Source organism: Stenella coeruleoalba, assembly GCF_951394435.1.
Source record: "Stenella coeruleoalba genome assembly, chromosome: 3".
Lineage (NCBI taxonomy): Eukaryota > Metazoa > Chordata > Mammalia > Artiodactyla > Delphinidae > Stenella > Stenella coeruleoalba.
In genome coordinates this window covers 53058851-53083793 of record NC_137148.1, presented here as the reverse complement: position 1 = coordinate 53083793, position 24943 = coordinate 53058851, and the positions used below count along the sequence as shown (strand labels likewise).

At 39.0% G+C, this 24943-nt stretch overlaps 1 protein-coding gene across 6 annotated transcripts in view; it reads right to left on the bottom strand.

The window, feature by feature from the left end:
• Nucleotides 1-24943, bottom strand: part of MAST4 (microtubule associated serine/threonine kinase family member 4) — a gene marked incomplete at its 5' end in the record, with an annotated part of 568435 nt that overhangs the window by 230824 nt on the left and 312668 nt on the right. For 4 of the 6 annotated variants that reach the window (XM_079916426.1, XM_079916429.1, XM_079916428.1 and 1 more), the window contains one exon: nt 19016-19051. The exons of the other annotated variants lie outside the window; for them this stretch is intronic. In XM_079916426.1, the coding sequence (XP_079772552.1) occupies nt 19016-19051 (36 nt within the window). The remainder of the gene's footprint in view (nt 1-19015; nt 19052-24943) is intronic. 6 annotated transcript variants of the gene reach the window in all.

Here is a 24943-nt window from a genome sequence, read left to right as displayed (position 1 = left end):
GCCTCTGAGGTGGGAGAGCCAACTTCAGGACACTGATCCACAAGAGACCTCCCAGCTCCACATAATATCAAACGGTGAAAATCTCCGAGATCTCCATCTCAACACCAGCACCCAGCTTCACTCAACGACCAGCAAGCTACAGTGCTGGACACCCTATGCCAAACAACTAGCAAGACAGGAACACAACCCCACCCATTAGTAGAGAGGCTACCTACAATAATAATAAGTCCACAGACACGCCAAAACACACCACCAAACGTGGACCTGCCCACCAGAAAGACAAGATCCAGCCTCATCCACCAGAACACAGGCACTAGTCCCCTCCACCAGGAAGCCTACACAACCCACTAAACAAACCTTAGCCACTGGGGACAAACACCAGAAACAACGGGAACTACGAACCTGCAGCCTGCAAAAAGGAGACCCCAAACACGGTAAGATAAGCAAAATGAGAAGACAGAAAAACACACAGCAGATGAAGGAGCAAGATAAAAACCCACCAGACCTAACAAATGAAGAGGAAATAGGCAGTCTACCTGAAAAACAATTCAGAATAATGATAAAGATGATCCAAAATCTTGGAAATAAAATGGAGAAAATGCAAGAAACATTTAACAAGGACCTAGAAGAACTAAAGATAAAACAAGCAACGATGAACAACACAATAAATGAAATTAAAAGTACTCTAGATGGGATCAATAGCAGAATAACTGAGGCAGAAGAATGGATAAGTGACCTGTAAGATAAAATAGTGGAAATGACTACTGCAGAGCAGAATAAAGAAAAAAGAATGAAAAGAACTGAGGACAGTCTCAGAGACGTCTGGGACAACATTAAACACACCAACATTCGAATTATAGTGGTTCCAGAAGAAGAAGACAAAAAGAAAGGGACTGAGAAAATACTTGAAGAGATTAGAGTTGAAAACTTTCCTAATATGGGAAAGGAAATAGTTAATCAAGGCCAGGAAGCACAGAGAGTCCCATACAGGATAAATCCAAGGAGAAATACGCCAAGACACATATTAATCAAACTGCCAAAAATTAAATACAAAGAAAACATATTAAAAGCAGCAAGGGAAAAACAACAAATAACACACAAGGGAATCCCCATAAGGTTAACAGCTGATCTTTCAGCAGAAACTCTGCAAGCCAGAAGGGACTGGCAGGACATATTTAAAGTGATGAAGGAGAAAAACCTGCAACCAAGATTACTCTACCCAGCAAGGATCTCATTCAGATTTGATGGAGAAATTAAAACCTTTACAGACAAGCAAAAGCTGAGAGATTTCAGCACCACCAAACCAACTTTACAACAAATGCTAAAGGAACTTCTCTAGGCAAGAAACACAAGAGAAGGAAAAGACCTACAATAATGAACCCAAAACAATTAAGAAAATGGGAATAGGAACATACATATCGATAATTACCTTAAATGAAAATGGACTAAATGCTCCCACCAAAAGACACAGATTGGCTGAATGGATACAAAAACAAGACCCATATATATGCTGTCTACGAGAGACCCACTTCAGACCTAGACACACATACAGACTGAAAGTAAAGGGATGGAAAAAGATATTCCATGCAAATGGAAACCAAAAGAAAGCTGGAGTAGCAATTCTCATATCAGACAAAATAGACTTTAAAATAAAGGCTATTAGAAGAGACAAAGAAGGATATTACATAATGATCAAGGGATTGATCCAAGAAGAAGATATAACAATTGTAAATATTTATGCACCCAACACAGAAGTACCTCAATACATAAGGCAAATACTAACAGCCATAAAAGGGGAAATCGAAAGTAACACATTCATAGTAGGGGACTTTAATACCCCACTTTCACCAATGGACAGATCATCCAAAATGAAAATAAATAAGGAAACACAAGCTTTAAATGATACATTAAACAAGATGGACTTAACTGGTATTTATAGGACATTCCATCCAAAAACAACAGAATACACATTTTTCTCAAGTGCTCATGGAACATTCTCCAGGATAGATCATATCTTGGGTCACAAATCAAGCCTTGGTAAATTTAAGAAAATTGAAATTGTATCAAGTATATTTTCCGACCACAATGCTATGAGGCTAGATATCAATTACAGGGAAAGATCTGTAAAAAACACAAACACATGGAGGCTAAACAATACACTACTTAATAATGAAGTGATCACTGAAGAAATCAAAGAGGAAATTAAAAAATACCTAGAAACAAATGACAATGGAGACACGACGACCCAAAACCTATGGGATGCAGCAAAAGCACTTCTAAGAGGGAAGTTTATAGCAATACAATCCTACCTTAAGAAACAGGAAACATCTCGAATAAACAACCTAACCTTGCACCTAAAGAAGTTAGAGAAAGAAGAACAAAAACCACCCAAAGTTAGCAGAAGGAAAGAAATCATAAAAATCCGATGAGAAATAAATGAAAAAGAAATGAAGCAAACGATAGCAAAGATTAATAAAACTAAAAGCTCGTTCTTTGAGAAGATAAACAAAATTGATAAACCATTAGCTAGACTCATCAAGAAAAAAAGGGAGAAGACTCAAATCAATAGAATTAGAAATTAAAAAGGAGAAGTAACAACTGACACTGAAAATAAAAAGATCATGAGAGATTACTACGAGCAACTCTATGCCAATACAATGGACAACCTGGAAGAAATGGACAAATTCTTAGAAATGCACAACCTGCCAAGACTGAATCAGGAAGAAATAGAAAATATGAACAGACCAATCACAAGCACTGAAATTGAAACTGTGATTAAAAATCTTCAAACAAACAAAAGCCCAGGAACAGATGGCTTCACAGGCGAATTCTATCAAACATTTAGAGAAGAGCTAACACCTATCCTTCTCAAACTCTTCCAAAATATAGCAGAGGGAGGAACACTCCCAAACTCATTCTACGAGGCCACCATCACCTTGATACCAAAACCAGACAAGGATGTCACAAAGAAAGAAAACTACAGGCCAATATCACTGATGAACATAGATGCAAAAATCCTCAACAAAATACTAGCAAACAGAATCCAACAGCACATTAAAAGGATCATACACCATGATCAAGTGGGGTTTATTCCAGGAATGCAAGGATTCTTCAATATATGCAAATCAATCGAGGTGATAAACCATATTAACAAATTGAAGGAGAAAAACCATATGATCATCTCAATAGATGCAGAGAAAGCTTTCGACAAAATTCAACACCCATTTTTGATAAAAACCCTGCAAAAAGTAGGCATAGAGGGAACTTTCCTCAAAATAATAAAGGTCATGTATGACAAACCCACAGCCAACATCATCCTCAATGGTGAAAAACTGAAAGCATTTCCACTAAGATCAGGAACAAGACAAGGTTGCCCACTCTCACCACTCTTATTCAACACAGTTTTGGAAGTTTTAGCCACAGCAATCAGAGAAGAAAAGGAAATAAAACGAATCCAAATTGGAAAAGAAGAAGTAAAGCTGTCACTGTTTGCAGATGACATGATACTATACATAGAGAATCCTAAAGATGCTACCAGAAAACTGCTAGGGCTAATCAATGAATTTGGTAAAGTAGCAGGATACAAAATTAATGCACAGAAATCTCTGGCATTCCTATACACTAATGATGAAAAATCTGAAAGTGAAATCAAGAAAACACTCCCATTTACCACTGCAACAAAAAGAATAAAATATCTAGGAATAAATCTACCTAAGGAGACAAAAGACCTGTATGCAGAAAATTATAAGACACTGATGAAAGAAATTAAAGATGATACAAATAGATGGAGAGATATACCATGTTCTTGGATTGGAAGAATCAACATTGTGAAAATGACTCTACTACCCAAAGCAATCTACAGATTCAATGCAATCCCTATCAAACTACCACTGGCATTTTTCACAGAACTAGAACAAAAAATTTCACAATTTGTATGGAAACACAAAAGACCCCAAATAGCCAAAGCAATCTTGAGAATGAAAAACGGAGCTGGAGGAATCAGGCTCCCTGACTTCAGACTATACTACAAAGCTACAGTAATCAAGACAGTATGGTACTGGCACAAAAACAGAAACATAGATCAATGGAACAGGATAGAAAGCCCAGAGATAAACCCACGCACATATGGTCACCTTATCTTTGATAAAGGAGGCCGGAATGTACAGTGGAGAAAGGACTGCCTCTTCAGTAAGTGGTGCTGGGAAAATTGGACAGGTACATGCAAAAGTATGAGATTAGATCACTCCCTAACATCATACACAAAAATAAGCTTAAAATGGATTAAAGACCTAAATGTAAGGCCAGAAACTATCAAACTCTTAGAGGAAAACATAGGCAGAACACTCTATAACATTAATCACAGCAAGATCCTTTTTGACCCACCTCCTAGAGAAATGAAAATAGAAACAAAAATAAACAAATGGGACCAAATGAAACTTCAAAGCTTTTGCACAGAAAAGAAAACCGTAAACAAGAACAAAAGACAACCTCAGAATGGGAGAAAATATCTGCAAATGAAGCAACTGACAAGGGATTAATCTCCAAAATTTATAAGCAGCTCATGCAGCTCATTAACAAAAAAACAAACAACCCAATCCAAAAATGGGCAGAAGACCTAAATAGACATTTCTCCAAAGAAGATATACAGCCTGCCAACAAACACATGAAAGAATGCTCAACATCATTAATCATTAGAGAAATGAAAATCAAAACTACAATGAGATATCATCTCACACCAGTCAGAATGGCCATCATCAAAAAATCTAGAAACAATAAATGCTGGAGAGGGTGTGGAGAAAAGGAAACACTCTTGCACTGCTGGTGGGAATGTGAATTGGTACAGCCACTATGGAGAACAGTATGGAGGTTCCTTAAAAAAGTAAGAATAGTACTACCATATGACCCAGCAATCCCACTACTGGGCATATACCCTGAGAAAACCATAATTCAAAAAGAGTCATGTACCAAAATGTTCATTGCAGCTCTATTTACAATAGCCCGGAGATGGAAACAACCTAAGTGTCCATCATCAGATGAATGGATAAAGAAGATATACATATACAATGTATATATATATACAATATACAATGGAATATTACTCAGCCATAAAAAGAAACGAAATTGAGCTATTTGTAATGAGGTGGATAGACCTAGAGTCTGTCATACAGAGTGAAGTAAGTCAGAAAGAGAAAGACAAATACCATATACTAACACATATATATGGAATTTAAGAAAAAAAAAAATGTCATGAAGAACCTAGGGGTAAGACAGGAATAAAGACACAGACCTACTAGCGAATGGACTTTTGGATATGTGGAGGGGGAAGGGTAAGCTGTGACAAAGCGAGAGAGAGGCAGGGACATATACACAGTAACAAACGTAAGGTAGATAGCTAGTGGGAAGCAGCTGCATGGCACAGGGATATCGGCTCGGTGCTTTGTGACCACCTGGAGGGGTGGGATAGGGAGGGTGGGAGGGAGGGAGATGCAAGAAGGAAGAGATATGGGAACATATGTGTATGTATAGCTGAGTCACTCTGTTATAAAGTAGAAACTAACACACCATTGTAAAGCAATTATACTCCAATAAAGATGTAAAAAAAAAAAATTCAGAATAAAAATTTCAGTATGAAAAAAAGAAGAAAAAAAAAAAGAACCACTAAGTAATACTTTGAAAACCCAACACAATGTTTTGGTGAAATTTATTTTAACCAAGTGCAGACTTTGAATAAATAAAAGGATTTAATTACTTAATTTCATGGTTTGTCATAGAGAAAATATCAAATTTCACTCTATCAAAGATTAACAGAAAAATCATAATAAAAACTGTGCAAATTACTTACATAGCTTAAGTAGATATCAAAGATTGCAGACATGCTCTGAGGAACAGAACTAATTGTCAACCCATGACCCGTGGATAGCTAATTATCAACCCCCAAATGGAAAAATCCTTCATTGCCTATTCAGTTTGTACTGCAGCTTTCAGATCAAGGTTTCATCATTTCTGGTCATAAATAAGAACCAGCCATGCAGGGAACTTAATTCACAGTTCAAGCACAATTTCAACCCAAGTTTATTTCATCTCTTTTTTTCTCCACATTTTCCTTTTTATTTTCACGAGAAAACAAACTACATTACTTCTTGAAATGCACAACCTGCAGGGTGGCCTAGAGTTCTCAGTCACCTCTAGTTCTGAAATCACACTATCCAGCTACGAGAATAAAGTCTTCTATGGAAAATGTATCCTATGAAACTACTATCTGAGTGAGCAAACTAGAGGTTAAAACGAGACATTCATTTCTAGGCTTGAACCCCTCTTTCCAGTCCCAAGAATTCCCAGCGAAAAGGCCAATCTCTTATAAAACTGATGAGGTTCCGTCATCTTTCCCAGTAAATGTGACAGAGCTTTACCTGATGAAGACTTCTTACCTACTCATCTCCAGAAACCTCTCAGGTAATTGAAGTGTGACAAACAGACCCATCTATAAAAAGCTCTCATTGATTAAGATTTTATGTACAGCAATTCAGAAGGGATAGTTAATGGAAGGCAGTCAGTGTGTTCTATTTCTCACCAGCTAGGTTATTATTTGAAGATAGTCTCTGTACCATCACCACCCCTGAAAAAAAAAAAAAGAATGCTGGACACTAACCTCATTTTATAGTGTTTCCATGATTTTATGAAGATAACATGGACTCAGGGCTGCTTCCAAGATGTCTTTTAAACACCTGTGATACCATCTGACAGGATCACCATGTGTCAGTATTCCCATAATGGCTGGAATTTCAGTGGGAAGTCACTAGAGTCCTGCATTTGAGAAACTGGATGCTGTCCCTTTTTTACAGTATCTTAATATACACACGCCTTCCTGGCAGCAACATTGCCTTCAATATAATCTGAATATTTTTGGTGATGGAGGCCAGGGACAATATGGATAAATAAAACACAAATAATTTTCAAACTTTCTAGATTGCTTCAGATTAACAGCTAGAAGTTAATACATGAAATCCAGTGTAATGTCATGCCCAATCCTATTTTATCTACAAGTGACAACTATCACTTCATCAGGAATGTGGTAAGAAAACTGTTTGAATCAGAGTTAGCGGGGCTCCTTTCACGAACTTCACCACTCCCCCAACCTTGCTAGCTAGCTAAAGAAATAATACTTATTCAAAAACAATGCAGAAATTCCTCTCCCACCTCAAGAATTAGGATCCTGATAAACACCAAGAAAACTGATGAAATCAACCGTTTGCGGGCAAAAATACAGTAAGGGGAACTGAGGATAGGAGTGAACCTTTAAAAGCCTTGATAAATATTCGAAACCCCTTTAAAATAAAATAAGGAAAAGCATACTCCATGAGAAAATACATTTCATACACTTTTAAGTAAGTATAAATGGATGGCAGTAATTGCCTTCTAAGTTCCTCAAGCAATAGATACCTTTTAGGATCTCAACACTATTGTGACGTTAAATGAGACACTTAGAAAATGACGTCTGCTTGTCATAGATAGAATAAATCCTAAGAAGCTATATTTCCCTTAAATCTGGACCTCCATGAAAATGTTCATCTCTAGGGGCTAGCTGTGAATCTGGAAATGCAGAGAAACAAAAGTAGCTCAAGATGGATAAAGAAAGCTTTGGGACAACTTTTCTTTATCCCACACAGCTGTGTGGAGTGGGTCCCCAGCTCAACACCAAGTACATAACCTCAGTCCTGCCCCAGCAGTTTTATAAACCTTAGCTTCTCCTTCCTTCAGGTCCACAAGTGCAGTCCTAAAGCAGCCTCACTCATCCTCCTTTCCTCCCAATTCCCTACATTACATCACAGAATCAGATGCTAGATAGATAGCAAATCCCCATATAAAGGCACTTTTCTACTTTCCTGCTTCACACACCCCTGAAAACATGTTAAAGTCAAATATATAATCAGGACTTTTTTAATCCAAAGTTCCTAATTATTCTTCTTTGCTATATGTCAAATCTATGTCAATCTGTGACACATTGCTATGTGTCAAATCCACATCCTTTAATTCTGTTCTTTTCACTCACAGTCAAAGACATACACCACTGGCCTAAGAACAATGAAAGTCTGATTGAAGCTAAGTATTAGTCCTTTTTTGGAAAGACAAATAATTTCCCTCTGGTGTCAGCTGCATTAAGTTCATGGGCGCTACACATCTTATCACCGATATCAGCACGTTCCTTGCTCTGTTTTCTAGTCAACTTTCTGAAACAATGGTAAAAAGCAATGAAGTACTCAAAACAGTGTTTTGCTACCAAGATGGTGTTGCTGCTGAAACTACATGTTAGCGGGCAGAAAATGGTAACGACTAACACCACCTATGGTATCAGGAAAGAGAGTTGTGAATAAATAAGGGAGCGATTAAAGGGGGCACAGTTTCAGAGTCTTCAGCTCACATAAAAGATGCTTTGGGGAAAAGATGTCAGGGGCACAGCAGACTAGTTCTTCTTTAGGTCTTAGAAGGAAATTCTCTTTTACTCATTATCCTTGGACCAACCTTTCCTTTCTGATACACTTTAAAGAGCAGTGATGGGGGGTTTCTGTGGAGAGGGTCTCTGCGTCACTTAGGATACTGTGTCGCTACAGCTGCACCCAAATGTGTGGCTTGAGCAAAACAGTGTATTGCTTGCTCACGAAAAAACAGGTTCAGAAGCGGGAAATCCACAGCTGACGTGATGACTACCAAATCATCACATTAAACTACTTCTACCTTTCAGTTTCGTCATCCTTAATAGGTGGTCTACCCTCACATTCTACCTCATGGACCAATATGGCTGTTGGAACTCTGACCAACACAAACCCATTCCACACAGAAAGAAGGAAGTAGAAGAAAAGGAAAAGGATCCTCACCAGCCGTCTATCTCCCAAGTAACGTCTGCTTAGATCTCACTGGCCAAAGCGTAATAGCATATGAGGGAAGGTGTGAGGGAAGGTGGCTTGTAAGTGTATTCTTTTAATTGAGTGCTTTACCACCCTGACAAAAATTACTTTTATCAGTAAAGCAGAAGGGGGATCAAGGATACTGGGGATGCAACTGGATGTCTCTGCTGGTGCCCTAGCTGGTGTTAGTTCTGGGCAGGAGCCCAGTTCCCAGGAGAATCCTTGAGGCACATGAAGGTCCAGCCTTGTTTACCAAAGAGACACCACTGCCAAGTGGGGCGACAGCCTTCCAGCAGGGAAGAGCACCCTTGCTCAGAGTGCCCCTCTGCATCGCCCCCCAAGCACCCTGACATGGGAGGGAGAAAGCTGCCATGACCTCTAGTCATGGGCAGCTCCGTTTCCCCAGCTCATCTCAACAACACTCTAGGCTGTGCTCTGAAGGGGCATCTGTTAGGTTGAGACACCAGACCGCATTCTCAAAGAAACAACGTTATAAACAGTGCGGGAGGTTTCCAGGCTTCACCACAAAGGCCTATTTCACAGGTAATGTAGTAGAAACAGTATTCATTGGCCATCAACCAAAGTGGAATTGATTGGATTTCGACAGATTAGTCTTTGCTCTAATGAGGTGTGCAGAAGAGCCTGAATAGAAGGAAAAAGAAAACAGTAGCAAGGAGCAACTCCTACTTCTTCCTGGCTTTGTTCTCTGGCAAATGCTCCTTTCAATTGCTCTCTCTCTCACAAGTAACTTGTCTTATCCCTGTGTTTTTCCACAGTCCCTTCTCTTTAGCAGCAGGGCTATGGAGCCCATTCAGAGGAATTAGTGAGAAAACGAGGAGACATTGCACAGACCACAACAAGCTTAAGATGACAGGTAGAATCCACCTTCCGGATGTGAGCAGTGAGGATGAGAATGGAGGGGCACTATGCATTAAACTGTGTCCCCCCCAAAGATGCTGAAGTCCTAACCACCAGCCCCTCTGAATGTGACCTGATTTGGAAATAGAATCTTGGCCGACGATCCAGTTAAGATGAGGTCATTAGGGAGGGTTCTAATTCAATGTGACTGTGTCCTTATAGAATGGGGACACAGGAAGTCATGCGCACAGGGGGGAAGTGCCAATGTGAGGGTTCAGGCAGAGATGGGAGCCATGCATGTACAAGCCAAGGAGCGCTAAAGCATCAGAAACCACTAGAGGCTAGGACAAAGGCCTGGGACGGATTCTCCCTCACAGCTCTCATGAGAAGCCAACCCTGTCAACGCCTTGATCTGGGACTTCTAGCTTCCGCAACTAAAAGTTTCTGCTGTTTAAGCCACCCGGTTTGTGGCACTTTGTTAGGGCAGCCTTAGCAGACTTATTACGTGGCGTGGCTGAAGCATCTTCACCCACCTTGCTGGCCCAGGCACAATGCTTCCTTTCTCTCAAGCATCCACCTCCTGTATGGGCCTCAAGTGGCCTCTCAAGGCCCTTAGTTTTCAGCCACCATCATTTACATACTTGGGGCTCCAGCCCTGTGGGTTCCAGGAATACTCACTGACGGCTGGGGTAAGAGTGAGTATTCCCCCCCTAACAGGGCCTCCCCACTCCCAACAAGGATCATTCACCACTATGCAAGATAACGTGAAGTCAGGCGCTGCTACACAGAGGACCTGGGTTTCAAAGTCTGTGCCCATGACAGAACTGCCTGGAGACGCAACTGCCTCTGGCTTAACGTGGAAACAACTGAGCCAAAGCAGAGGGAGGGTACAGGATCAAGCAGCAAGAGGCACTGCAGTCACTCACTTCTGAGGATCCAACCATCTCAGCCTACTCTGCTTGTCAAGATCTCTCAAACACGTTTCTCTGCTTCCGTAACACCTGTCTTTTCTTTCCCTCTCCTGGCCTTTTCACCACAGGATCTGTCTGGAAGACGCTGGGAACGGCAGGGGCTGAAAAAGCTGTGAAGAAAGCTAAATCTTTCAATGATACAAGTGACCTGGGGGAAATCTCCCTTCTATGCATAGCCACTCTCTATCTTTTACTGTTTTTAATAAAAAAATCTATGAAGGGAATAACAGAATGAACATCTATATCACCTGAATATCACCTAATCAACTTGATAAATCAAACACCACTGAAACCCCCAGCACCCCTTCCTGATCTCAGTTCCCCTCTCTCTTCCCAGAGGTAGCCACCAACATGAATTTGGTGTTTCTTATTCTCATGCAAGCCTTTATACTTTTACTACAAAAACAACCCTCCTAAAATCAGAGGGCTTCTTGGTCACAGTCCCACTGGTTACTTTTTTTTTTTTTTTAAACTGTCTCTTTCCTTTCTTTCCCTCATCTAGAAAAAGACTAATTATCACATAAATGTACTCAAACCATGGGGATCACAACTGTCAATAGCTTAATCTGATTCCTGCCAACAATATCTATTTTATTTACTGCATTACCTCCCCTCTCCCCTCAATAAAGCTGTGATATAGGGAATTCAAGCCAGACCAAGAGGAATTACACTTTGAATAGTTATCTATTTCTGGCACTCCTCAATTCGAATTGGTAAATGGAAGCCTGTTTCACCTACACTCAAAATTCTCTAACAAACCAAAACAAACAAATTAGAATTTAGGAGAAGAACAACTGCACTCCTTTATACAGAGAACTGGAAAAACATGAAAACATTTGTCAGTAATGAATCCATCACTCTTACCTGTTTTCATAAAAGACAAACGCAAACAATAAAATAAAATTGCACTAGACTCAAATACATTAAGTGGAGGACCCAACATCTACCACCATATTTGGAGCCTAGCATATTCTTATTGGAAGTTGAAACAACTTAATGTAGGAGTACAATAATTGCTTAGTCAACTAACTAATGGGTTAGTCCCTGAGTATTAAACAGTAAGGGAGGTACACGATTTTAAAACACACATAAAAATATTTATGAAACAACTGTTACACGCCAGGCATCGTTCTAGGCATGGAGGACCTAGGGAACCTCTACCCCAGCAGGACAGCACGTGCAAAGTTACACTAATGTCATATTCTGAGGAACTCTGGGAAAGCCTCCCTGATCAATAAATCACTCTACAAATCACAACTTGGATAAGAATGGCCACAGTGCTGGTTTCTGAGGAAATCTTATAAAACCCCAAGTGTTAAAGCCAAGCAAAGAAAATCTGTTCTATTCCCTAAATGAATATAGCATCTCTTTGTTGACTAGTGGAACCTATGAAAATGTGTTGTTCAGAGTGATTTCCCACACATAGAAAGTAAGAACTTTTCTGAACCTAAACAAATATCGCCAACAGCTGTAGAAAAAACGTTAATATTTGGAATTTTATAAAACGAATTACTGAAAGTAAGGAAGTGGGTCAGGAACCTAAACAATGATACATGACCATTAGAAACAGCCCAGCACTTAGTTCTCCTGGCTGTTTCTGTTGGAAGACACAGCAAATTTTGTGGGCAAGCAGGGCACTCAGCTCACATATGACTGGTCTGCTCCAGAAGTACTTCCTAGCTGGAAAGAAAATGGACTCCAAGAATCAGTAAGTATCAAAGAATGAGGATTTAGAAGAAAGCCTAAAATACATTAAAATGCTGATGGGACTCTCTCTACAAGGTGAGATTCTGGATGAAAACTTTTCTTCTTCATACTTCTCTATTTTTCTACAATGGAAATAATCAGGAAAAATGATCAATGCTTTATGATCTAAGAATTCTCACAGTAAAATAAAATGCTACCCCATTTCTCAAATGCTACAAGACTACAATACTGAAAATACCCGAAGGAAAAATTATTTAATGCATCAAAAGACACAAGTGAAAGCTAAATGCTCTGCTTTTTTAAAGTGTCTTTTCTCTAAGTGATAAGATACAGGGAAATTTTGAATGCATTTTTTCCTGTGTTTACTAGTTCTTCCACAATGATTCCCTGTGTGATTGACAGAAGTATTGCTTAAATTATTATTTTCTACAAAGGTCAATTAGCCCTAACTTAATAAGATACTATAAATCCTACATTATTACTCAAAAAATAGACCCCAATAATAGACCACATATCAGTTCATTCTCCAACAACAAGTCTCGGAAATGCCTCCTAGACTGAATTATTTCCCTCTTTGAAAGGATCCATATAAGTTCAGAGAGGTCAGAATGTACAAACTCTTCTGAAATTAGCAATTTCAGCGGAACACAGGTCCCTGGTTCTCCACTGCTGCTACTCTGTGAGCAGATCAGCACCAAGTCGGATGAGTAAATGAAAGGACATGGTAACAGGTAGAAAATGGAGAGCAAGGTGGTTTGGTTTTTAAATCTCTTTCATATGACTTACACTGCAGGGGTAAAGTATTTCCTGATGATAGAAACACAACTGAACTCAGGGCCAGCTACCTCTTTTACAACAGGCTTTTAAGGCTTTTCTTAAGATGCGCTTTTCCTTCCTTCTGCTCTGAATCCCGTTTCCCAATAATCAAGTGGTAGGTTATGAAGCCAGAGAACAATTTGTTACGTCTATGAATCCCTCTGCCTGCAAGGCCAAGTTTCATCAGCACCCCCCTCCCCCTGCTGCAAGCAACTTGAAATATATGACTGTGTTCTTAGGTTAAGGTCAGTGGTCTGGGTTACAAACACGGGCAGAATGATTTCTATATGGGCAACAAAAAAAGCAAGAGCTTGGGCATCCTCAACAGAGTCATTTACACTCTACAGAGAAGACAGATGAGTGGGAGTCGCCCCCAGGTGTGAGGCGATGGAAGCTTCGGGGCTCTCAGGAGGATGCAGTTCTAGGACCACAAGCAAAAGAAGCCAAGAATGAGAGGATAACTTGAAATATGTGAGTCACAACCTTTGAAAGTACCTACAACCCTCAAGCACCTACTTCCCTCACTGGCCAGCGTCATTTCTTTTGGAGGCAGTCCTCCCAGTGGCTGGCTCGAGAGATTATTTTCAGCCTTCATTTTGAAGGCTCCTGCTGCCAACACCTGTCTCGATTGTCACTGGCTGACCCCTAAAGACGGAGAGTGCGATTCCCCAATATTAATGGACCCCAAGAGGACAATTCTTTCTGCCAGGCTCACAATGGGTAGGAAAGCCTTCAACTACCTGGCATTTCTTTTAATCAGTTATACTGCTTTGGGGCTCATTTTACAAAGCCATCTGGCTTTGCAGACATCAATGCAAGGACTATGAAAAACCCTCACTTTTTACGGCGGCCCCAGAAAGGGGAGAAATCCACTTCAAAGTGTGTTAAGCTCCCAGGGTTCTGGTGTAGAAATTTCTTGCTCCGATTCTTCATTGTTCAGACATCCAAGGAGCCTAGCCATCTAGGACATAAAAGAATTCTTCTGAAAGCACCATGTAAAATAAAGTGTTTGTTCAGTCACAGTGTCCCTACAAATGTGATCTTATGCTCCATGGCGGGGTGTCTAAGAAGATGAAAATGAAGGGGTCTCAACAGAGCTAGTGGAAGCCTGGTCAGATAAATGGGAGGTTGGGAGACATGAGCCGTCCTAAATTGGAGAACGCTGAGGTGCCCACCTTCCTATGAATATTCTACTCATTCTCACAAAATGTTCCACACCTCAGTTTGGCATTAAGGAGAAATGCTTTGACTTTTTTTTCCACGACTGAATACAACTGCAATTGTATTTAAAATATCTTTACTTTCTATTGCTTTGACAGGTTCACTTTTGAAGTTTTCTATTCATACATTTCAATAGTCCTATCCCTTTTTAAGAGACAGTGAGCTGGCTTTTAACAAATTCAATACTAGGAGAAGGGACCAATGGTATTTTATTTTTTTCTTTCTTTTTTTCTTTTTTTTTTTTTTTTTACAAAGAGTTATTTCATTCATCAGAATTTAAATGCTAGCAGAAACTACAAAACTCTAGGAGACTGACACATCAACATTTAGATGTATAAAAATACTATGGGGATTAATACCTAGCAACCAGATTTAATGTACCATTTTAAAAAGTTATCCTCTGACATAACTAACCTGGAAGCTAAATGCAGCTGGAGGTTCACGTCACCAGCTCACAATAGGTTTCTCAAAAGAGGCAGTTATTTCTCTTTTGAGGAATGAGGGTCACTGACTACTGACCCAACGCTTCATGCAAATAAATGGAGCAGTCTCAACACATTTCTTAATGGCCAGAAGACCTGACAGCAGAAAGGACAAGTGCTTAGGTCACAATTACAGTTGATTTATAATTTCTGCAACGAGCCCAGGGACAGGGTGGGTCTTCATTCCGAAGGAACCTTATCTTCTCTGGTGATAATACACCTGACTTGCAACAGACCTGTTCAAGGCGAAGCAATATAGAAGAAGTCTCATCCTTGCATCTGATCTGCTGCAGCAATATTTTGTTCTACCTCTTACATGTTGGAGGCTTAACATATTCTAACAGTGAATTAAGGCAAAATAAAGATAGGAAACTGGTGATATTATATTTTGAGACAATTTAAGATAGTATCACTCATAGGAAGGTAGTATTTAACAGGGGTAACATTTTAACAAGAACAAGAGAATCGTATTAAGTAAGAACAGTATTAAGTGAAGTTACATTTTACTGTGGCCATTTGTAACATTTACAAATCTTAAATTGATAATGAATGTGTGCAAAATATTTACCTTGATTCAGTTTTAATTTTTAGTTGTAAGACTTTTTTCATCTTTTAAAAGTACAATGTCACATAAGGTTATTTTACTTCAGTTTGATCTAGATTAAGAACACCTATGAATTAAGGTGGGTTCTGGCCCTAAGGAATATTGCTTTGAACATAATACCTGAAATATTTTTGGAGGTACATCATTGTTCTTTGGCCATCACAGTAATACCAACACTTGCTTAGTATCTTCACGTAAGGTGGAGAGGCTGAACATAACTTTAGTTGATTCACTTAAATCCACACATATGATTATTTTTACCCAATGCTTCAGTTGTGGGGCATTTGCTTCCTCATTCCTTAAGTCCCATGAACACTATTTTAATCATTCTAGCGCTTATATCTTCCCCGTTTATCACTTCAAGTCCTTGAAATCACAGTGACTTTTTGGCTATGATGGCGCACTTGCGGCAACTAGAATTCTTCTAGCTTCAAAAACAAAAAACTCTGTTTATTGCCTGTGGACTCTATTACAGCCACTCCAACCCCTGGCCACAAATGGTTATGTTTGTTTTACGAAAAAGGAGAAGTTCTCCATTCTAATTTAAACAATTCTATCTTCCAGAGTCTAAGCTTGGGCAGCCCTGGAGCAAATTAAAGGCTTAAATATTTGGTATATTATAAAAGAAACATTCCTTTATTATTAATCTTATGACATCCTTATTTATTGTTTACTTACTGTGATTTTAAGTTCCTGTGATAGCCTACATATACTTAAAAACAACTTTATAATTAACAATACAGAATTTACACACATGCAGAATTATATTTAAAATATACTCTTACCTTTTTTTTAAAATCATAGTTGATTTACAATATTGTGTTAGTTTCAGGTGTACAGCAAAGTGATTCCGTTTATATATATATATGCATATATATGTAAATATATACATAAATTCTTTTTCAGATTCCTTTCCATTACAGGTTATTGCAAGATATATTCAATAAGCTTAATGGTAATTATAAGCTTGTTCAAAGGCTCATAATTAGCATTTCCTCTGTCACTTAAATTTCCACTATTGGCCAGCAGAAGTTCCTTCAGTTCTGTTCATCTCTTTATAGCGCCACACACTATTGAAAGCATCCCTTCTCTTTAGCAAAACGAAACAAAACCAACCAAAACCCAAAAAAACCTGTTTTGAAACCAACAAAATGTTCCCTTATCCCAACTGTAGCAGCCAGTTATGTTCCCTGTGCTATACAGTAAATCTTTGTTAATTTATATCTTGTAGTGTATATCTGTTAATCCCACACTCCTACTTTATCCCTCCCCCCTTCCCCTCTGGTAACCATAATTTTGTTTTCTATGTCTGTGAGTCTATTTCTGTTTTGTAAGTAAGTTCATTTGTGTTATTGTTTAGATTCCACATGTAAGTGATATCATATAATATTTGATAAACATAAAAAGATACTTATGTTACCATCTTTGCCTATGTTGATGATGATTAAAACTTAAGTGCAGGAAACACAATTTGAGTTGGTCAAAATACAGCTTATTAGGAAACATGAGAAATGTGATATGCCTTTTATGTAGTACAGTTTATATCATGTGTCAACCTTTGATAAAACATGATTGACTCATTTTTAAAAACATAATTATATTTTTCAAGTATATCACTCAATAATAATCACAATATATTATTTCACCATTTCCTTTTTGGCTATAGAACAAATTAATGGCTTTTTTTCTAATTAACCAAGTAAACATGGGTAGAACCTACATGGAGATGTCCCTTTACTTTCATAAGCAAAATACAGACCTCACGTGTAAATGCATATGTGTTCATTTGTGAGACAACATTACCATTATTTTAAATCACAAACAGTTTTAGAGTTTAGCTCCAATATTTCAAATGCCTTTAGAGAAATGTAAAGGTATTTATTACCTTAATACTATAACTAAAGTTTCCAAAAAAGCTATTAAGAATGTCAGGGAAAACAATTAAGTTAATATCACCTTAATATAAACTTAATGTTAAGAATTGTCAAAAACATAAAGTATTAGACAACTTTACCTCAAATTCCAAATGTGACAATTTCTTAAGTCAACATTTAATTTTAGAAAAACCAAATCATAAAAGATTGCAAAACACATAGTTTATTATACACTTCAGTTACAGTTCTTTGTTCACATTATCATATTTACACACCCCTCAACCAATCCAGGTATGGGTATACTTTATAGTTCGTTACATAAGCAGAAATACAAATTATTTACAAGCTCACTTTAGCTTTATTACAATCTAATTTTTAGACAGATTAAAATATGTCATGCCAAAAAAAAAAAAAATGTCATGCCTGCATCCCCATTTTCACACCTTAGGGTAACTGTACAATCATCACAAAGTAAAGTCACATTTAAAGAATTAAAATTCATAGAAAAACCTTTAGGTAATCAATAAATATTTTCCAATTAGTAACATCAAGTAAAGAGATCCTCAAACTGAGAAATAATTTTTTGGCTTTATTTACATATATTATTATATATTATATTCAAAATATTTAAGATAAAACTCCGCATCTTTAACTTTTAAAATTTAAGTTAACCAGATCAATATGAAACAAAAAATAAATGGCTAAAAACACCTATGAAAAGTGTGAAAAGCAGACCAGTGAGGGAGAACTTACCAGACATTACAACTCACTAGAAAGCCACTGCATTCAAAACAAAATGGTGTTGGCACAGAAATAGACAGAGATCAGAACAGAGAGGCCAGAAATAGATACAAATGTATATGGCATCTTTATATGTGACAAGGGTAACATTTCAATCCCATGAAAAATAAAGTTTCTCATAGTAACTAGGACTTAAGTAACTGGTTATCTAGGGGGAGAAAAAAGAAAGAAAGATAGAATCCTACCTCATATCATGTACAAAACTTAAAACTGGAGTAAGATCTCAATGCTTTTAAAAATGGGGAAGAATATTTACAAGAATACTTGTACGACCACGGGATGGACAATACCATCATAAGCAAAACAGATAATAGAAGCAATAAAGAAAAAGACAGACATAAATAATTACAAAACATAATAATAAGTAAGGATTTTCTTTTGGTAAAAGACATCATACACAGAGACAAGAACTATAAAGAACAATAAAGCTATATTTGCCCATATGTAACGATAAAACACAATAAATACCTCCCAGAAACTGTGATGGGAAAACACCACCAAGTAGAAAAATGGGCAGTGAAAATAAATAGGAAATGAAGAAAAGGGAAATTCAAATGAACAATAAACATATGAAAATATATTTAACATCAGAGGCAGTCAGTGAAGAAAATGTAAATTAATGATCAGCGATAATAAGATTGGCAAGAATTAAAATAAACAGTGGCATCCAATGCTGGTGAGAATGCAGGAAATGGGCATTCTTATGTGCAAACGTGATTTGCTATTCCTTTGGGGAAAAGAATCTAGAAATATACATTAAAATTAAAAATACACATACCGTTTGACCAAGCAATTCCACTTCTGGGAATCTATCCTATAGGGAAAAAAAAAGGACCAGTATGTAAGGACATAGGTACAAAGATGTTTACTGCAGCATTGTTTGTTGTGGGGCAGAGGAAGAGGGGGGACTGGGAATAACATGACTGCCCATTAATGAGGAAATGTTTAAATGAAATGTGGAATATCTATAATATAGAATATTATGTATTATTAAAAAGAATGAGATAAATCTGTACATAGTGACTTGGAAGGCTAATAAGGTGAGAAAAGCAAATTGAAGGGCTATACTTCCATTATGAGAACGGCAACAACCACCAGAAGAAAACAATGGACATGCAGATGCTCACATGTACATGGAGTAAGGAATGGAAGAACACAGACCAGGCTAACAATGGCCACCCAGGATTGGGAGTGGGAACAGGGAATGGAAGGGATGGGGATTATTTACTTCCTCCTAGTGTCTCTCTGTGCTGTTTCACTAGTTACTATGAACACTATATTAACTTTACAACTTCAGAATACATTTAAGAAAAAAATATTAGCTTTTATTAGTGGTAGTAGAGCAGAAGGACTTCCAGACATTCATCTGTAGTAAAATAGTAGCCATTAAATAAATATTCCCTTCTTTGCTTATGCCAGTCACTGCAGTGTTCTTTTTTTTTTTTTTTTTTTTTTTTGCGGTACGTGGGCCTCTCACTGTTGTGGCCTCTCCCGTTGCGCAGCACAGGCTCCGGACGCGCAGGCTCAGCGGCCATGGCTCACGGGCCCAGTCGCTCCGCGGCATGTGGGATCTTCCCGGACCGGGGCACGAACCCATGTCGCCTGCATCGGCAGGCGGACTCTCAACCACTGCACCACCAGGGGAGCCCCCCACTGCAGTATTCATTTTTGATGGCTTGCCCAATATCCATTCTGTCTCTCTCCCATATGTGTATCAGCCATGTGGTTTGGGTGGGGTTGACTCCACCCCATTCCCAGAAATTCCTGAATGGTCTAAGCCAGTTCTGTCCACCAGAAATACAATTTGGAGTCACACAATTTTAAATTTTCTAGTAGTCACAGTAACCATGAAAACTGCTGGCAGCCATCTATGAGCTAGGAAGGAAGCCTGCCCTGGGATGAGGGAGAGACTGGGTCCTTGTGTCAACACTGAACCTCTGAATCAACCCTTGCAAGAAGCATGGACTTCTTAGTTACATTAGCTGGTAAATTTCCTTTATTTTTTTCAGCCACTTTGAGTTAGGTTTTCTGTTACTTGCAATCAAATGTATTCCAGTTGATAAACTCATCTATGGACTGAACAAATACTTCCTTCTTAAGCGAAATAACTCAAATGTTCAATATTTCTTCATTTGCAGTCAAGGCATGCTTTTGTTAAACTAGCCTTCCTTGATAACACCTTTAGGCAGCTTCTGAAAACATGTCCAGAGAAGATTTCCAAAGACGAATTCCTGATCATGCAGGGTAACTTTGCATGGTTACAACTCAGAGTATTTCTCCTTAAGACAATACAGACATAAAGCGTCAGAGCAATCAATTAGCTCCACTCTCATTCCACCCTCTTTGCTGACCCTCCCTTTCTAGACCAGTGTGTTCCACCTTTGGCACTATTACCATATTGGACAGATAAGTCTTTGTTGGGGGGTGGTGGTGTGTGGTTTCCTGTACACTGTAGGATGGCTAGCAGCATCCCTGGCCTCTCTCTACCCACTAAATGATAGGAGAAATCCCACCCCCACCCCAAGTAGTTGTGACAATCAAAAATGTCTCTAGACACTGTCAAATGTCTCCTTAGGGGACAAAATCACCTCTGGTTGAGAACCACTGTTCTAGACCAATAATTAGTTCTAATGTAGAACTGACCTTCATTATTTTACCACATGATGGCCTCCCCCCGCTCCCCCCACCCCGCAAGTGTCCCCTGCATCACAATCTTTCCAGGCATTATGGCCTTCTCCTCGACTAGACATGAATACGTGACCCTTGTCTGGCCATGCTCTTCCTCCTCTAATCCCCGCTTATGCTGAGCCCGAGCTCTCCACTGCAGGTCTTCTTTCCGGAAGAAATGTAGCTAGTCCCCTCTGACTTCAGCTTGACATCATTACCTGACCTGCTCCCTGAATCACTCACGCAACCATTTCTTTGAGCTTCTCTGAGGGGATATTTTCTCATTTGTGGTCACTCATTCCTCAATTCAGCCTTCCCCGGCTGGGTCAGCCACCTCCTCCATCAGTATATCGTGGGGGACAATTCCACCCCACTCTATCCACATTTTATCAACTCACACATTATTCTCCCTAATTCATCCCTAAGACTAAAGATAGGTTATAACCACTGGAAAATTCTTCATAGCTTCTCAAATTGATTGACAGATTTAATGCAATTCCAATAAAAATCTCAACAGGCTTTTTTGGATGGAAATTGACAAACTGATTCCAAAATTAAAGAACCTAGAATAGTCCAAACAATTTTGAAAAAAAAAAAGAACAAAGTTGGAAGATTAACGCTATCTGATATCTGAACTTATTATAAAGCTACAATAACCAAATCAGTGGGGTACTGATATAAAACAAACAGGCCATGATCCAGAATAGAAAGTCTGCAGATAGACACCCATATATGGACAAACAATTTTCAATAAAACTACAAAGAGATTCAGCAGAGAAAGGACAGTCTGTTCAACAAACGGTGCTGGAACAATTAGATACCTGTATGCAAGAACATAAACTTCGATCCATATTTTACCCATATACAAAATTAACTCAAAATAGATCATAGATGTAAAAATCTAAAATTATAAATCTTATGGAAAGAAAAAGGAGAAAACTTTTGTGACCCTGAGTCAGGCAAAGATGGCTTAGAGGCAACACCAAAACCATGAGCACTTACAGAACAAATTGATTATTTATACTTCATCAAAACTAAAAACTTTTGCTCTTTAATAGATGCTGTAAAGAGATTGAAAACACAAGCCACAAGCCGGGAGAAAACTTACCAGTCATGTATAACAGCTTTATTTATAATGGCCCCAAACTATAAGCAACCAAAATGTTCATCACTAAGTGGACGGATAATCAAACTATGGTATATCCACCAATAGGATATTACTTAGAAATAAAAGTAAGGAACTATTAACATACGCTACAATAGAGCTGAATCTCAAAATAATTATGCCAAGTGAAATAAACCAGACAAAAAAGGGTACGAACGGTACTGTTCCTTTCATTTAAAATTTTAGGAAATGCAAACTAATCTTTAGGGTTGGAAAATATTAGTACCTGTCTGATTGGGCATGTGAGGGCTGGGAGGAGGTAGCAATTACAAATCGGTAAGAGGAAACTTCTGGAGGAGATGGATATTTCAATACCTTCGCTATGGAGTCTGTTTCACAGGTGTGAATATACATATATGTCAATTTATGATATTGTGTATTTTAAGTGCAATTTATGGTATGCCAATTATAGGTCAATCAAGCTTTTTCTTTCTTTTTTTTAAAGGGGAGAGAGGAGCACTGTTAGTTGTTGGGGAAAACATTAACTGCTAGACCATGTAGGGTTATGCTGCTGTTGGGACACCCTAAATTGGTTCATGCTATACATGGGATTTCATAAGAGGAAGTGGTTTTGTTGTTTTAATTTCTTTTGTGGTTTAATACAAATAGAATTCACAATTCCTGGGTACTTAACATAATACAGCCTAGGTGATGTTAAACAGTAGATAAAAGGTCCATGGGTGGGAAGAGACTACACAGAGCCTTGAGAAGTACCGATCTGAACTATGTTTGCTTTAATTCTCCTTTTAAGTATCTCCCCATATAACCACCACCATCACCACCCCCTGCTGTGATCTTAAGGATGTGTCCAACCAACATCTTCCAGCAAAAAAAAAAATTAGAATAGAGCCAAGTGGCCTGAAATCTCAGAGATAATAATTAAGTAACATGCTTTTTAACAGATGTTTGATGACATTATTTTTCCCCATGATTCTACCAGAATCAACTGCATTTACATACAAATTGGTAATACCTTAGAATCCCAGCTAAAAAAAGCCACCGTTGTTCCCCTAAGACATGAAACCATGTACTGATCTATTAATTTCATTTCAGTGTATGATGTCAAGTGCATTTTAAAAATATACTCCACGGCTTCCAAGGGCTTCCTTAATCCACAAGGACTGGTTTTAGAGTTTAAACTAATTTATCATAGACATTAAAAAACCTTCTGCTTACTCTCCCAGGTAATTGATTCTTGATTTGCTAAGATACTAAACACTATTCTTTACACCCTGAAATACCAAACCCCTGGTGAACTCACTCATACGCCCCATGCAGAGCAAATCCTCTTGGCCGAGAGACCAAGGGAAGCCCGGGAAAGCAGCCCACTCCCTCCCTTGGACCCACTGCCAGCCCAGGGGGACGTCCCCCACTGCCCCTGCAGTAAACATCCTTTGTTCCACAGCAGTGACACGGGGATGTCAGAGGGTGCCAACTTCTCCAAGAAAATGCCCTCCTCGGTTTTTGAAAAATACAAATAAATCCAAAAGACAACCTCTGCCTCAAAGCCGACCTTCCCAAGTAAAAGCACACACCTCCACCACCAGTAACAGTAGAATCAGCATTGGAAAATCGGGGTTTAGTAGGAGCTCAGCAACCAGGGCTAATGTCACCACGAGGTTAATCTCACTGATCTCTAGGACACGACAGAAGTTAGAAATCATTTTTCCTGCACAGTGAAAAGCACAACGCCTAGACCAAATTAATATTTTCTAATAGGGAAGAACAATTTCACCTAAGCATCTACAAAACAGGCAAATACTTCTTGAAAGATTACTTTATAGTTCTAGAAAAGGGGCATTTAAAAATTCTTCCCCTCGATATATTATGCCTATTTAAATTTAGTATCATTAGAATTTTCATTCTTAAAAAAAAATTTTAATTTACCCTTCCATGCTAGGCACCCGTTTCCACATGCCGATAAAATTCATAGAATATACTCTTTTTTTTGGCGGTACGCGGGCCTCTCACCGTTGTAGCCTCTCCCGTTGCGGAGCACAGGCTCCGGACGCGCAGGCTCAGCGGCCATTGCTCACGGGCCCAGCCGCTCCGCGGCATGTCGGATCTTCCCGGATCGGGGCACGAACCCGTGTCCCCTGCATCGGCAGGCGGACTCTCAACCACTGCGCCACCAGGGAAGCCCCATAGAATATACTTAATAAAACATTTTCTTCTCATGCAATTGTATTTACAGAACTGTCTGCATACAATTTTCTTATGCTATGAGTCAAAAGATACCTGGGTGATGTCTGAGGTGAAGCAGAGTCCAGAGGCCACTGGGAAGAGAGGGGTAGAGCACTGGCATGTTCTATGGGGCACGTCTTACGTTCCAACACAGAAGCATGGAAAAGCCCTAATCCTCGTCTTCATCCCAGAAGAGGTGACTTTATATAACAACATGTTCAAAGACAAGGCATGTGTATTCAGATGAAAGAGATGACCTGCCAGAATTCTTAGAAGCTGAGGCCTCTACTGCCGAAAAACAGAGAAGGAAACCCTAGGATATTTTCCCCCCAGTCACTTACGTTTGACAGTCAGCTGCCACAAAGAGTCAAAGAGCGGGGTTTCTAATTCTCAGGAGTCAGAATGGCAGAGGAAAAAGTAGAGATTCTAAGGAGGAACACCAAGACATGAGCAAAATCTTCTAGCCACAACCGACCTCGACGGTTCCCCTCAGAGAGCCCGACTTACTATACAACAGGGTCAGGAGAACAATACAGAATTCAGCTGCCCTGCTCACATGTCTCACTGGGCGATGGGCTCCTTTGGGGACTGCCAGTTACCACAGTGGGGACTGCCGTACCCACCAGTGCAGCCATCACTAGTCTCATTACAAGTCTGAGTAAACTCAGTATCCTGGTGGTGCTGGTATGT